The sequence below is a fragment of the Euprymna scolopes genome, chromosome 13 (genome assembly GCF_053919585.1).
Source record: "Euprymna scolopes isolate OS-2025 chromosome 13, ASM5391958v1, whole genome shotgun sequence".
Taxonomy (NCBI): domain Eukaryota; kingdom Metazoa; phylum Mollusca; class Cephalopoda; order Sepiida; family Sepiolidae; genus Euprymna; species Euprymna scolopes.
Window position 1 is genome coordinate 103,700,534 of NC_136494.1, and position 15,623 is coordinate 103,716,156.

Genomic DNA, 15,623 nt, shown 5'->3' on the forward strand with positions numbered 1-15,623 from the left:
ATTGACTCAAAGTTGTTTATGTGAAAACAAGTTCAGAATTTTCTATGAATAAAAATTAAAAAAATAAAATTTGTTATGAAAATAAGTTTACGATTGAAATGTTATTGCTTATTGTGATTAATTAATTTCTTTTATGTAGGTCTACCCTTTTACCACCCCAACTATTTCTGAAAACGTTTATATGGTAAATCAAATATATTACAGTGAAACATCATAAAGAAATGCATGCATACACTTGCACGGATTAATTCGACATAACTATCTTTATATAATTGAGGATTCTCATTTCAGTATCAAGTTCTCTTGAATTAACATTCAAACTGGTGATCAACTTCGACTCAAGATATTAACAAGGAAAATGCTTAAAATTGTGCTGTTCTTCGCTGCTCTACTGACTATAAGTAACGCTCTTTTGAATCAGACACGTAAGTGATTATTTTATCAATACAAAATCATATTTATTTTCGATTACGAATTTGAAAGTAAGTTAGATTAAAATTACACTAGGATGTTTCAGGCAGTGTTAGATTTCAACTGGAAAACACATCCAACCATTAGCCGTCTCTATTGTTGGTTGCCCAGAGTCTCTGCGCTAATAAGAGAAAGAAGAACACGATATGCCGAACATTGCTACAGAAGAAAAGATGAAATCGTCAGTGATGTGGCTTTGTGGGATCCTAAACACGGAACCGTTAAAATAGGAAGACATATGAAGACGTAGGCAAAATTTTTGACAAAAAACAATGGCTTACAACATGAAGATCTTCCTAACGCCATGGAAGATAAACGCATGTGGAGGGAAAAGTTAATGTGGTCCGGCTAACCCGCTGGATAATGAATGATGACGACGAATTCCAAAATATCTGTTTTATTGAGTCCGTTTATTTGAAAAGATTATTTTACGTTTTGTAAATGTGTGCATTATTTATCTATTTGTCACATGTGCAAAAAATTATCAGACTTACAAACAAATTGAAGCTGTTTATCGTTGGTTGCAAAAAGACTGCGACAAAAGCGCTTAAAGTATTATTTCGGTTGAGAGAACATAATTTATTGATACGCAAATTAAAAAGGTCATTTTTGTGTTGAATAGTCATAAATATGTAATTGTAAATGCAAAATTGACTTATTGAATTTATTAAGACTAGCGGGACTTGTGGAAATTCTACAGCGGACTCTTTCATATATAATATATTGATGTTGACATTCTTTAGATGTTCAGCGTAAAAGGAGACGCCCTGATACTGTTGTAGCTCTTTCGTTAAAACTGCAAAAGTATTTATCTAATCTAGCAGCGTAGCCCAGTCGTAAAATACGCTTAAATATGATATTATAATTTATGCAGATTTCGTATATATTATTATAGCGTCAATTTTCTATCGACTCTTACATATAATAAAGTTGTGGTAACAAAAAAAAATATCCATATGACTTTGGTGCATCAGCTTGAACCAAAACCGAAATAAAAACTTATAAAGACAGTATATATATATATATATATATATATATATATATATATATACTAGCAAAAGTACTCGTCGCTGACTGGGTTCAAAAACAGCCTACAGAAAATGGACTCTTATTTATTAAAGTATGATAGGTTATGAAAAGGAAGGGTTGTAATGAGATAGCTTCGAATTTGGGGTATCAAAACCAAAGCAAAATGTGATGAAAGTTAAAATAAAATAGATAACCCCTATAATTTAATATACCATATCTGTTCACACTGAAACACTTATCACAATATTCTGTGGATCTATATTAAAAAACTTGTTAAACTTTGTGACATATTTCCATTCTATGGAGGTCAGGCGCGAACGAACACCCCATAATTTTATTATACCATATTTCTTAAGACTGAAACACAATTATCAAAGTATACTTACGCAGATAGATATGAAAAGTCTTTGTTAAAGTTTGTGCCTATTTCCATTCTATGGAGGCCAGGCGCGAACACAGACCTCACAATTTTATTATACCATCCCTATTTAAGATAAAACATACTTATCAAAGTATTATTATGTACATCTATATAAAAAAAACACTTGTAAACGTTTGTTTTAATTTTTAATTTTTTTTATTTCCATACTTTGTGAACCAGGCGCGAACGCAGACCCCACAATTTTAATGAACCACCGTTCTGCAGGATCAAACATACCCATTCCTGTGTCTCGATACATCTTCTATCATTATATGTAATCAGTTTTTTTTAATAGTAAACCATATAGGAGCCTATTCGTGACCAGGCACACACACACACACACACACACACATTCAGCTTTATATATATATATAAATATATATATATATATATATATATATAACTTGAGTTCCTTCAACTATAATTGAAATCGAAACAAAAGAAAGAATTCTTGATAAAATTATTTATAAAAAATAAATGACTTGATTGCCATCAAATATAATCGAAACTGAAACCAAAATTTATGAAGAATTCTTGGTAAAATAATTTATTACAAGAAATGGAAGTCTATAACAATTAAACGGCAGTCACTCGGAAGAAAAGAATGTAAGGGTGACACTCAAAAATAACACACCTGCTATCATATTAATATAAAGATATGTACAATATCTACAATGAGAAAAACACATTAAACACACACAGTTAAACGCATAAAGTAATATCTATGAAATCTAAAAGAATTCGTTATTACAATGTTCGTTCTTATATGTATTTACTGTTCTCTATTAACTTTCCGTAACGAATCAGTCACTATCTTTCTCTATCTCTCGATTAGACATTCGGTTTTTGTTTTTAATAACACAGACTAATAAATTACCGAAAATGACTAGCTAGTCAGGCTTAAATACTGATTTTGTAGTACACCTGCCCTTAATAATTAAAACTGTTAACCTGACTTTTTCTTTATTATTTTCTTTTTTATGCATATAGAATTGTATTATTTGTCGCATTTATATGAGTATTAAAATCTTGTATTTTCATATGAACTTGCGTAGCTTAATAAGAAATAATAATTCATGATATTTATCTAATATATAATAAAATGATTGCAGAAATTCCCCTCTAGTAGGTTTGCAATAACAAACGCCACATACAAATTTGTCATGTCTAAACTATTACCCACCATCTTATGTAACTTTCGAACGCCGTTACATACACATGTATTTTTTCATAATAAAATCCTACCTCACTTCCTACGATCGACATCATTACAATCGCCAAGTACTTCGTATTTTCCCCTTTAAATCAAAAATTCTACCACCGATCCCAGTCAATACCGGGTGATTATTTGAACATTATAACTATAGTGTCCTGATACCCTTATTAACTGGATTAAAACTTATACACATGCAAATACCTTTTACATTAAAATTCCGGCTATTCTCATTAGTTGAGACCATAAAATTCTATTATTCCGGAATACACACATTCTTACAAAAAACGGACACGTCAAGCCTCAGTCAATATGGCCGCTCAATCTACACGAATTATTCATTTTATGCATATTAAACCAAATAAAAAATTCTGCCACGCTCATATTTATAACTTTACTTAGTTATACCCTCAGATTTTACTACACATACAGTATCGGCACGCATTGTTTAAAAGCAATTATAATTTCCTGTGGTCGCTTTTTCGCTTTGTTACAGACTAATGTTTATACAAACTTACCATAACATTTAGTTCTAAGTTATATAAATAAATAGTCGTAGCTTTGTTACAAATCAGTTGGCGAAGCTCCTTCTGGTAATGTTTACATCTGTTGCAAATGCCTTTGCTTCGTTGGTTTGAGCGTCGTAAATTATGCTATTTTGCATTATTTAGATTAACATAATTTACATATTGGTACAATAAAAAAATTCGTCGCAGCTTTCTTTTTATCATGTTCGGTTTCAACGTCCTAAACTATGCGATGATAACATAGCTGATCTCTTCGTAAACGAATACAAACTGTAGTTTTTACCCGAGTATTAACAGAAAACCACCGAACAAACAATACTTTATGACATGAAAATATTTACACAAGAAGTGGCGGCACGTTTTCCTTTGATTTAACAGTAAGTATTATGGCGCGCTTCTTAAAAATCTTACAAACCAACAATATTTCCATTAGATGAAAACATTTACTAAATAGCATGCGGCAACTATTTAATTTTTTTAAACAGTACATGTTATGGTAGCGTTTATAAAGCATTTGTATTTAACATTAAAAAAAGATCTTAACAACGTTCTGTCTATAATGGTTTGATTTAATAAAAAAATATCGTTCGATCAAGCGTCCGAGCATAGGAGATGAAAATATGAACGAATCTCTTAATAAAAGAGAGTAGTAGTAGCCCACTACATCAAAGTGGCGCCGATATTGGGGTGATTAAGCAAAAATATATTATTTTTCGATTTTGAAGTGTCTTCTAAATCCTTACACGATCCAATTTTCTTTTTTGATTTTGTCTTTCTTTGTTTTTTAAGGTGCGTTTTGGATTCTATTTTTCCGCCTTTTTAATATTATTTAATACTACTGTGGATACTTCGTTTGTTGACAGACTAACAAATCATAAAAACTATTTCTTTTTGTATAAAACACATTTTTACACTCAAAGACTGAATTATATCCAGAAAAATTCTCATTTTCATTAATTCTGATTCAGTTTGCATCTTAATACATTTACGCCAGTTTTTAAACATTTGTTTTTGTCTGTGAAATAATTTACGCCGCTAAAGTACAAATTCTACCTTCATTACATTGCCTAAGGATAGACTTATTTGTTTTATATTTGTTTTGCTTTTTATACTACAATTGCTTTTTTCTATTTTCAGGACTCATTTTCGACACTTCTCACACATTAAATTTTCTTTGTTTCTTTAGGTAGTATTTTTTACCTTAGCCCCACCTATACAATTTCCTTTACACTGATCGCTTCTATGTTTCAAACTATGCTGAATAAGACAATATCTTTTAACTTTGGCGGAGACAAATAGTTTTCGAGATATAATGACATGCATTATGCACTATAATTCATTGTTCTACACACGTGCGATAAACAAGTTTACTTCTTTCCACACGACAATGTCACCCCATTTATTTTTTGGTTTATTGTCTTTGCGGATAGGTATGCTGACAACATATATCAGGTTAAACTTGGGGTAAATACTTTGATAATCCCCCTTCATAAAATGGGGTGTCTATTCCGAAAGCTGTTTTTACCATGGTGTTCCTAACATGAGGAAGTTAGGGGTGTCTATTCCGAAAAGCGTTTTAACATTAGAGCATTCGGGATTGGCCACCAATAACAGCCAAAGTTTAATTTTTACGAGGGGGGGCATGCTTCCACCGGGCAACGCCGGTTAACTTGTCCTGCTAGTAATATATTAAACAAAATTAATGCACATCTAAAAATATTGGGAGACTGTGTCCATATTATGCCCCCTGTTAAAAATACTCAAAATAAACTGAAATTTTTTGAATATCTAGCCCATATTTTAAACACTTAATCCTGTGTTAAGAAATTCGTAATGATTAGATCATTGAGTCAAGAATTGATCCTGCGCTACAATATATATATATATATATATATATATATATATATATATATATATATATATATATATATATATATATATATATATGTATATATATATATATATATGCGTAGATCATCGTATAACGATTAGATCACTGTCTGCCTGACGTAAATGAACACTTAAAATTAAGATGTTTAAAATTCAACGTTATTTCAAGCGGTTAATCGTAGCCGAATGGATACGGTCTCCGCTAATCGAGCCAGAGATGTCTCGTGATGCGGGGTTCGAATCATTCGACTGGTAGTAATCGTGACACCCTGCACTGAAGATTCTCGAAAGGATGAAACACTAGTGTCTGTAGGTATTTAATTATTATAGTAGAAAATAATTATATATATATATATATATATATATATATATATATATATATGATAGAAAAGAATAGACACCCATAGAAACAATTTATTTCAGTAATCATAAAATTTATAGAACAAAATAACAAATAAATGATCACAAATGTAATAACTAATACTTGGTTGACATTCCCTTTGCAAAATAAAAAATCAATGGTCAAAAACTTCATAACTAATACTTGACATTCCCTTTGCAAGCTTCTAGGCATGGTATTAATCAGTCGACGAATATCATTTTGGTGAATTTCTTGCCATGTCTGACACAATAATGCTAAAAGTTAAAGCGTAGAAGATGGCTTGCTTTTTTGCGAATGTTCTGGTCTAATATATCCCAGAGGTTTTCAATTGGGTTCATATCCGGGAACTGACTTGACCATGGAGGTTTATTAATCCCATGTTGGCTCAATCAATGCTGTGCCGCCCTAGCAGAGTGACAAGGAGTTCCATCTTCCATAAATAAGGAGTTAACTTGGTTTATTTTACTACTTAAGAATATTAGCAGGAGTCGTTCATGTAATATTGAAACATATTTAGCAGAATTGAAGTTTCTTTCGTATTCCACAATGTCTGAGATACCCTCACTCCAAATTGCACCTCATACTATAACCGACGATCCCTCATGTTTAAGCATTTACTGCAGTCTTTTTAAGTCAAACTCTTGCTGAGAGAGCCCCATATACATACCCTTCCATTGTCGCGATTCAACAGAGTAAATGGCATCGGTCAAAAAGTTCCACTATCTCACGAGACCAATCTTTTCTGTGTTTGATATTGTCAGGACGAAGAAGAGGCTTCCTTTTTGCAGCTCTACCATAGTAGCCCAGCTTGTGAAGATATCTGATAGCTGTTCTGAGACTTACACCAGCTTGTGTTGCAATGTCAAAGGCTCGGCACCGAGAATCCACTTAGGGCCCGGGGCGACCTGGATATCAATGTATGTATGTATGTATGTATGTATGTATGTATGTATGTATGTATGTATGCATGTATGTATGTAACCTTGCATGTCTGGCCAACACTTTCGACAGAGGCGCCGGATTTTCTCAAGATCCGCATAGTTTTACAGGTTTTTCTCCCGTTCTTTTCCTCCTTTGCAATACGGGTTCGCGCCTGTCTTCCTACTACCACTTTTTTTTTCGCTCAGCATACACATCCAAACACCCGGGCAACTCCAGGTTGAAATGCTAGTCTATATATCTATAAAAGTGAACGTGTCTGTGTGTTTGTCTGTGTACATTTCCACACGCAATAACTCTGTCAATTTTTAGTCTTACAGACTCGAAATTTGATATACAGGGTACTGAGATTTGGGAAAATCTTTGTGATTGGTTTTCGGCCAGAAATTTTGCTGGTAAGGGGTCAACAGTCAACGATTTGACCTTTGAGAACTCTATCAAACTGCTCCGACAATTTTCGATCTAAAAACTTGAAATATTAGATATAAGTTTCTTGTACATGGGTCTAACTTAATAACTTTATTTGAGCCCAAAACAATAAATATTAAGGAGTCATAATAGGGGTCAAACTTTTTAAAAATTGGCCTTTTTATTATTATTTTTTATTTTATTTTTTTTTTGCTCAGCATACACCTCCAGACATCCGGGCAACGCCGGGCATCCATACTAGTATATCTTTGAAAGTGAACGTGTCTGTGTATCTGTGTATCTGTGTGTCCGGTGTGTGTGTCTGTGTGTCTTTGTGTCTGTGTACATTTCCCTACGCAATAACTCTGTCAATTTTTAATCTACGGACTCGAAATTTGATATACAGGGTACTGAGATTTGGGAAAATCAATGTGATTGGTTTTCGGCCATAAATTTCGCTGTTAAGGGGTCAAATTTCACCGATTTAACCTTTGAGAATTCTACGAAAGTCCTTCGGCAATTTTCGCTCTAAGAACTTGAAAGTTTAGATATAAGTTCCTTGGACATGGATCTAACTTAATAACTTGATTTGAGCCCAAAACAATAAATTTTATGGGGTCATAATAGGAGTCAAGGTTTAAAAAAATTTACCTCGCCGGTCTCTACCAAATTACTCAGACAATTTCTGGTCTAAACATTTGAAATTTGACATAAAGTGTATTCAGAGATAGTGCAAGCTTTTTAATCAGTTTGAGTCGAAAATTTTTAGTTACCAATATATTAATTTATGTATGTATGTATGTATGTATGTATGTATGTACGTATATTTGCATGTCTGCCTATCACTTTCGACAGAAGCGACGGATTTTACCAAGATCAGTATCGTTTTGAAGTTCGATCTTTCAGACGACAAATATCGAAACATTGGCTAAAAACATTAATATCTCCACCTTCAACTAGGCACTTTTCAACAGGGGAAGGTGCTTCTTTTGCCGATATTTTTTAAAGTCATCCTCTCCTTTCGATTGTCTAGCCTTAATTTAAACCTATGTCACTTCCGATTTGGCGGTGTTCGTAACAGTAAAGACGTAAGGTTTTTCCCCGTTCTTTTCCTCCTTCGCAATACGGGTTCGAGCCTGTCTTCCTACTAACACTTTTTTTTTTTTTTTGCTAAACATGCACATCCAAACACCCGGGCAACGCCGAGCTGAAATGCTAGCATATATATATATATATATATATATATATATATATATATATATATATATATATATATATATATATATCAGTGCTGGGAAGATTATTCGGAATCGAAATCGGGAATCAGAAAAATTGGAATTTTGGGGGGTATTGGAATCGGAAAAATTATAGTCTATTAGAAGTTGTTCCTTTACAACATAAGCCTGAGAAGGGCCCCAGAATGGATTATAAATCTCATTTAAAGATTTAACATTGATTGGCAGAGTTTAATTTATTTTATTTATTAGTCATTTATCAAGAGATAACTTGCCTATTGCCTTTGTCATCGTTTTGCATCTATTCACTAAAATGTCTATGTGCCCTCAACCGTGAGAGTTCACATGATTATTAAAAAGTTTGTAATGCTCTGGGCGAAGGGAGGTTAAATTTCGTTGCCGAAAACTGTAGATTTGCGTGTCTGTCTTTGGCTTCTTCTGAAATAATTAGTTTTATGGCACCTCTTTGGACACAAGGAAATCCTTCGTGGCTGTGGCAATTTTTATTCCAAGTATATTTGAAAAACCATTCCCATATGTAGATTCCCCAAACCTAATTAAATTTGTTTTTATTAGTTTTTATTGTAAGCAAAGTAAATAGTCGAGAGTTAACTTGCCTATTCAATATCACAGATTTTAAAAAACGTTTTCGCACCTATTTGATAAATGGGCCATATGGTGTCTATTACAAACTTCACAGTTTAATAGCAAAGATTTAAGATGCTTGGAATTTTTTCTGGCGCTGGTGTTGTCTGATCACCACATCCTTTGAAATATTTCATGCTTCCTTATATTTTGTTTGGTTAGGGTACGAGTGAAAATATAGATGAAAATCTCACAAGTTTATCAAAACTTTGGAGAGCAAACATTGAGAGATTTGTTAACTTAAAAAATACTTTCATTTACATTTAAAATAACCAAAACATATGAGATTCTACTTTTTTAGGCGATTATGTGTGAGCACACTGAACCGGTAATTTAGAATTTAGAATAGGGGTTCAGTTGTGCATATAAATATAATGTAAACTCATCCCATTTCGGTACATTATATCTTTTTTAGCAGTTAAGTAATTTTTACCATTAATTCTAAGGCCGATCAGCAAAATAATAAAATCACATATAATTGCTAGATTTTTCGTATTGCCACCCGTACTTAGGGCTAGTAGTAGGAAAGGAGCGTGGGTTTTATGACTTTAAACAATACTATATATATATTAATAGGATAGCGTATGCGTTATTTATTTTGTGTGTCACAATTATATCCGAGTGACTGTTGTTTAATTGTTATGGATTCTCATTTCTTATAATAAATAATTTTACCAAGAATTCTTCATAAGTTTTGGTTTCGATTTCGATTATAGCTGATGGAACTCTAGTGATCCATATATTTTTATAAATAATTTTATTAAGAATTCTTCATAAATTTTGGTTTCGGTTTCGATTATAGCTGAAGGAACTGAAGCTGATGCACCCAAGTCATGGATATATTTTTGTATTTTTGAAATCGCAAATTTATAATATATAAAAATCGATAGAACCTTAACTCTATAATAAGATATACGAAATCTGCAAGAATTAAAATATCATAGTTAAGCGTACTATACAACCTAGCTACGCCGGACGTTCCTGCTAACTTGGATAAATGTTTTTGCAGTTTTAACAAGAGTTACAATAATATCAGAGTATCTCAATTTACCCCATGAATACAATATATTACCTATGAATGAGCCCCCCCCCCCCTCTCTGGAATTTCCACGGGTCCCGCTAGTTGTTAATATTATTTGCATCTCGTTTGTGTTTTTGTTTCTTATTTTTTTTACTGCAAAGAAAATCAATTTAATAACCCACCAAATTTATGTAATTAAAATAAAATTTAAACATTGATAGAAAGAAGGCACATAATAGTTAACGAAGCCAATGCCCGTTCCATGTTAAAATGTTTTTCTAAATAGTAACATTATTATTTAGAAATTCGTTCGTAACAATGGGAGGGGGGCGTTGTTAATATTTTGTTCTTATATCGTTTTCTCATTTTACCTACCAATCGTCGACTATTTTCAACTGTTTATGAAAACTTTCGGGTAGCATGTTATACACTAACGACGAACGGATACAATTTGGCTTTGTTTAAAATCAAAATAATTTTTTTGTTGTCTTTCAATTTGCAATAAATTACAAGAAAAACTATATACCCGGAAGTTACTCGGGGGTGGGGGGTATGTAATAATTTGAAAATTTACAAAATAAAAAAAACTCTAATTAAATATTTATAAATATTAAAAGAATCGGAACCAGAATCGGAATCGGGAATCGAATCGGAATCGGAAATTTAGAACAGAATAGGTAATTGGATCGGAATCGGGAAAACTTTTGGAATCGTACCATCACTAATATATATATATATATATATATATATATATATATATATATATATATATATATTTTGCGGTGCCTAATATACATGCACCCCTTTAAATGTTAAAAGGTACAAAAATTTAATCTGCTCATGTTACCCACCGTGTTGCTTGGAATTCATAATGATCAATTCATTAGCTTAATTTTCCTGTGCGTGCATAAATATTTCTCTCTTTCTCTCTCTTTATATATATATATATATATATATATATATATATATATATATATATATATATATATATATATATATATATATATATATAAAGAGAGAGAAAGAGAGAAATATATATATATATATATATATATATATATATATATATATATATATATATATAAAGAGAGAGAAAGAGAGAAATATTTATGCACGCACAGGAAAATTAAGCTAATGAATTGATCATTATGAATTCCAAGCAACACGGTGGGTAACATGAGCAGATTAAATTTTTGTACCTTTTAACATTTAAAGGGGTGCATGTATATTAGGCACCGCAAAAACTGGGGGGGGGGCAGGTCAGTACTTTTTAACGGACCGTCTTTTTAAAAATCTACCAAAAATCAGGTAATTATCCGATCAATACGAAATTTTCAGCGATTATTAAGAGAAGAATGAACTTTATAACAGTGTACTTATTTTTCATAAACGATATTTATATATATATATTTTTTGCTTACAAACCCCCCTTGTTTTGAGGGGGTACAAATATGCTTAAGATAATCATCTGAAACTGAACACAACATATTGTGTTGTTGTAAGTGATAGAATTATAGATTTGAAAAAAATTGTTTGCATACCTTATTTTGACGTCTGAATATCAGAACTTCGATTGTGTTTAATTATCCCGCTTTTGAGTTTTGAAGTGTGAAATTCGGTGGATATGTTAAGTAAAATAATTAATTTAAGCTAAGCAAAACAAAAAAAAATTTTTAAATATTTATACGAAAAAAGCCATTTTAAAATCTTTGATAAATAAATTAACATTTTTTTTTAGCGAGCCGAATAATGCATGACCATTATTAAACAGGGCATGCTTTGAAGAATCGATACTAAAAAAAAAATTCGATAAATATTGTGCCCTTTGTGTTAAAAATAGCATCATTTTTTCGATCACGTTTGAAAACGTTTGCCGCCTTTCGACTACGGTGGACCAAACGCGCTGAAATATTTTTTTTTATTCTGCTTTAAATTGCCCCTCCCCCATTTTGGGGAGCCTGGCCCCCACACACATACACATTAAAAACCAAACTCATACAAATGGTCACCCATCTGGTACTGGCCAGCCTCAGCTTAATAATACATTGAAATTTTCGTCACTGAAAAATAAGTTTTTTGGGGGCCTGTTTGGTCTTCCATGGTTTGCTTTTTATCAAATGCAAACGTAAACAGTGTCAATCTAGACTCTAGATTGTTGAGAAAACTTGAATCACTTACCTGCAACTCTCAGGAAGAGTGGCAGCAAAAACCTTTTGTGTGGGTGATGACTCTTTTTATATTGGTAGTTGTTACGTTTAACTTATTTGATTGGCTAACTGGATTATAAGAGGGATGGAGTGAACTTAATTTTGGTTGTGATTTCAGTTTGGGATTGGAGTTGAAGGAAATTGAATCGTTACCCTTATTACCAGACCGACAAGGTTCTACAATCTTTGTTAACCTCTACCTTTCAGTGGAGAAAGTTTCCACAAGATCAACGCGAAGTCACTGGTTGCCTATATGAATAAGTGGAATTATTTGAAATCTAGGTACTTATATTATAATATTTTTGCATATTCTCATAGAAAATCATCCTAAATCTTATTTAGACAACAAATAAATAAATTAATTATTTCAAAAACCTTTTTTTTTAATATTTATGTACGTGTTTTGTGCAAGACAAAAAAATGTCAATTGTTAACTTTTGGGGAAAATTCAACATTTAAAATTAAATTAAAAATAGTAGAAAAAGTTTTACATTATTCTGTTTTCTATATGATAAAATTCAGGGTTTTATCTTTCTGGAAAAAAAAATTACTCAGAAATAATGGATTTTAATAAATGTAATTTCGTTTTAAAAAACAACAACAACTTGATTTTTCGGCCATTTTTGGCGGTACCTAATGTATATAAAGTTACGTAATATATTTAATTGTACAAGATAACTCCTAACCCAATGGACAGATCATTATAGAATTTTTCGATACATAATCTCGACAATAAGGAGAGTAACACCCGTACAGTAGTTTTTTTGTAACTTCACTATTTTATGTACGTACTTGATAGAGTTCTAAATTAAGACATATGAACTCTAGGCAATATATATATATATATATATAATAAATTCCACAGCCAAACAACGTCGCAGCCCACAAGAATTAGTACAATCAAAGAACCGGGAGTCCAAGATTCGAGTTTCGCCCTCATTTAAGCTCATCAGTTAGACACATCCGAACACAGGATCCGAAACCCGAGCTTCTTGCATGCAAGGCAAGCACTCTACCAACTGAGCAAACGCCCTTCACACAAGAATTCCTATTAACCAACACAGATTAAGCAAACCGCGCCGAAATCCGACGATGAAATGAACCTACTTCGTCTGAACAAGGGACGCGGTCATCCAACCAGCCAATAACCCCAAGCCGATTTCTCACAAGTAGGAGTTTTAACTCGAAAGGACGATGCCATCCAGCAATGCTAACCAAGCGAGCAACTTATGATAGGATGTTTCAGAATGTGAGAGATTGTATATAATAAATTCCACAGCCAAACAACGTCGCAGCCCACAAGAGACATGACATGATATATTATTATTATTATTATTATTATTATTATTATTATTATTATTATTATTATATAAACTGAACTCATTTTTTCCGCTCCGATGTTGACCTTAATAGGATTAAAAATCAAGACATTCCATGCAAATGTAATATGCACAAACTGTAGCACAATATCTGAGGTGTGTTATAGTTCTATTACCTATCCACTTCTTCGATAATCATAGATTCCTATATTCTATCTGCTGAGAGTTCACAGCCAAAATCGGTTAAGATCAAAGAAATTAGTAAAATCTTTTCTCTCTAATAAATTATTCCTTCCTTCCGCCTCCACTTAACACCGTTGCGGGATCGTCCACAAGAGACAGTTACGAAGGAACACCGGTTTGGGTTTCTTTACTTCGTAGTTGCTTAAAAAAAAACTGGAATGGAATTTTAATTCTACTGGGTGAAACGCACCATGGAGCTAACCGAATCGAAGGGTTATTTATGTCATTTTTTTTCGCTTTATGTTGTTTTGTAGTTTATTAAAAAAACTGGAATGAACTGGGTGAAACACACCATGAAGTTAACTGAATCGAAGGATTATTTATGCCATTTTTTGTTCGCTTTTCGCTGTTTTTCTTCTTTTTTTTTGTTCCCCCTGATTTATGCTTTCTCTTTTTCCGATTTCTTTTTTAAAGAAGTTTTACGTTTGTTCGCTGTTTTTTGTTTTGTTTTGGTTTTTCCGACTTTTTTAAAAGAATTTTAACATCGTTTTTATTTATTTTTATTTTAAAACAGGGTTATTCTTTACTTTACAACCCCCTTACAAACATACCGCCAAAAAAAAAAACGGGCAACGCCGGGTACCACCGCTAGTATTATATAAAATTATTTTTCTAAACTTTTTCCGCTGAAAAAAAAATCAGCTTTTTAAACTACGAAATATGCTGCATGTCCTTGTTTTATGAACACTAAATGTTTGTAATGATTTAAACTGCTCTCATATATATATATATATATATATATATATATATATATATATATATATATATATATATATATATGAATGGGGGAGTTAAAAGAAAGGATAAATTCAATTCTTTAAGAGGAGACTTATCAGGATCATATAAAGCTCAACAAAATAGAACAAGACATCGAAAACGAAAACTACCTTCTCTAACTTAGTATGGAATTTGAAAAAAAAATAACATAAATTTCTCATTAAAATGGAAAATATCAAGAAAATCTAAATCATACAGCCCTGCTTAAATACTGCCTACTATGCAACGCAGATGTCACGGTGATTATAACAGCACCGGAAAAATTAAATATTCTTAATTCTAAATCAGAGATTATTTGCAGTTGCAGGCACAAAAGAAAATTTAAATACGGAAGTAACCTAAACTCTGCCGATTAACCACCTCTAAACCAGGACTAATAACAATAACTCCTAAGGTCAACACTCTCGCTTAAGCCCAACCTGCCTCCCAAATTGCAACTCTCACCAATACTGAAAACAGTTATTTAACCTCTCTCATATGCGAAGCCTAGATCCCAACACCTGGCAAGTGACCTCACACCTTATTCTCTCCACAACTACGCTCATTCTTTAGATGCAAAATACAAATATAACCTATTGCTCTATCAGACCAAAACACATTATCCTCCATTGTCAGATTGAACCTATCCAGCAATCAATTCTTATTCTTCTTAATATGCATAACTAACATAACTTCCTTATAAATCTACATTATATACTCAACTCATCCCCCTGATCCAACCTTGACACAGGAAAATATCATCTAGCTATCCCACCCATATAGAAGTTAGCATTACCTACAAATAGCACACGTTAATTGTCACCTTCTTATAAACTTTAACATGTATAAACTTATACAATGATTAAGAATGCTTCTAGCACACTTAAACATATTTTGAAAATAATTTCTGAAGAGGA

At 32.3% G+C, this 15,623-nt stretch overlaps 1 protein-coding gene across 1 annotated transcript in view; it reads left to right on the top strand.

Annotated features, from left to right (window-relative positions):
* Positions 1–230: 230 nt before the first annotated feature.
* LOC145292126 (uncharacterized) overlaps positions 231–15,623 on the top strand; it is a 35,378-nt gene continuing 19,985 nt past the window's right edge. The window contains exon 1 of the mRNA XM_080138231.1: positions 231–425. Within this exon, the coding sequence (XP_079994357.1) occupies positions 359–425 (67 nt within the window). The 5' untranslated portion in view covers positions 231–358. The remainder of the gene's footprint in view (positions 426–15,623) is intronic.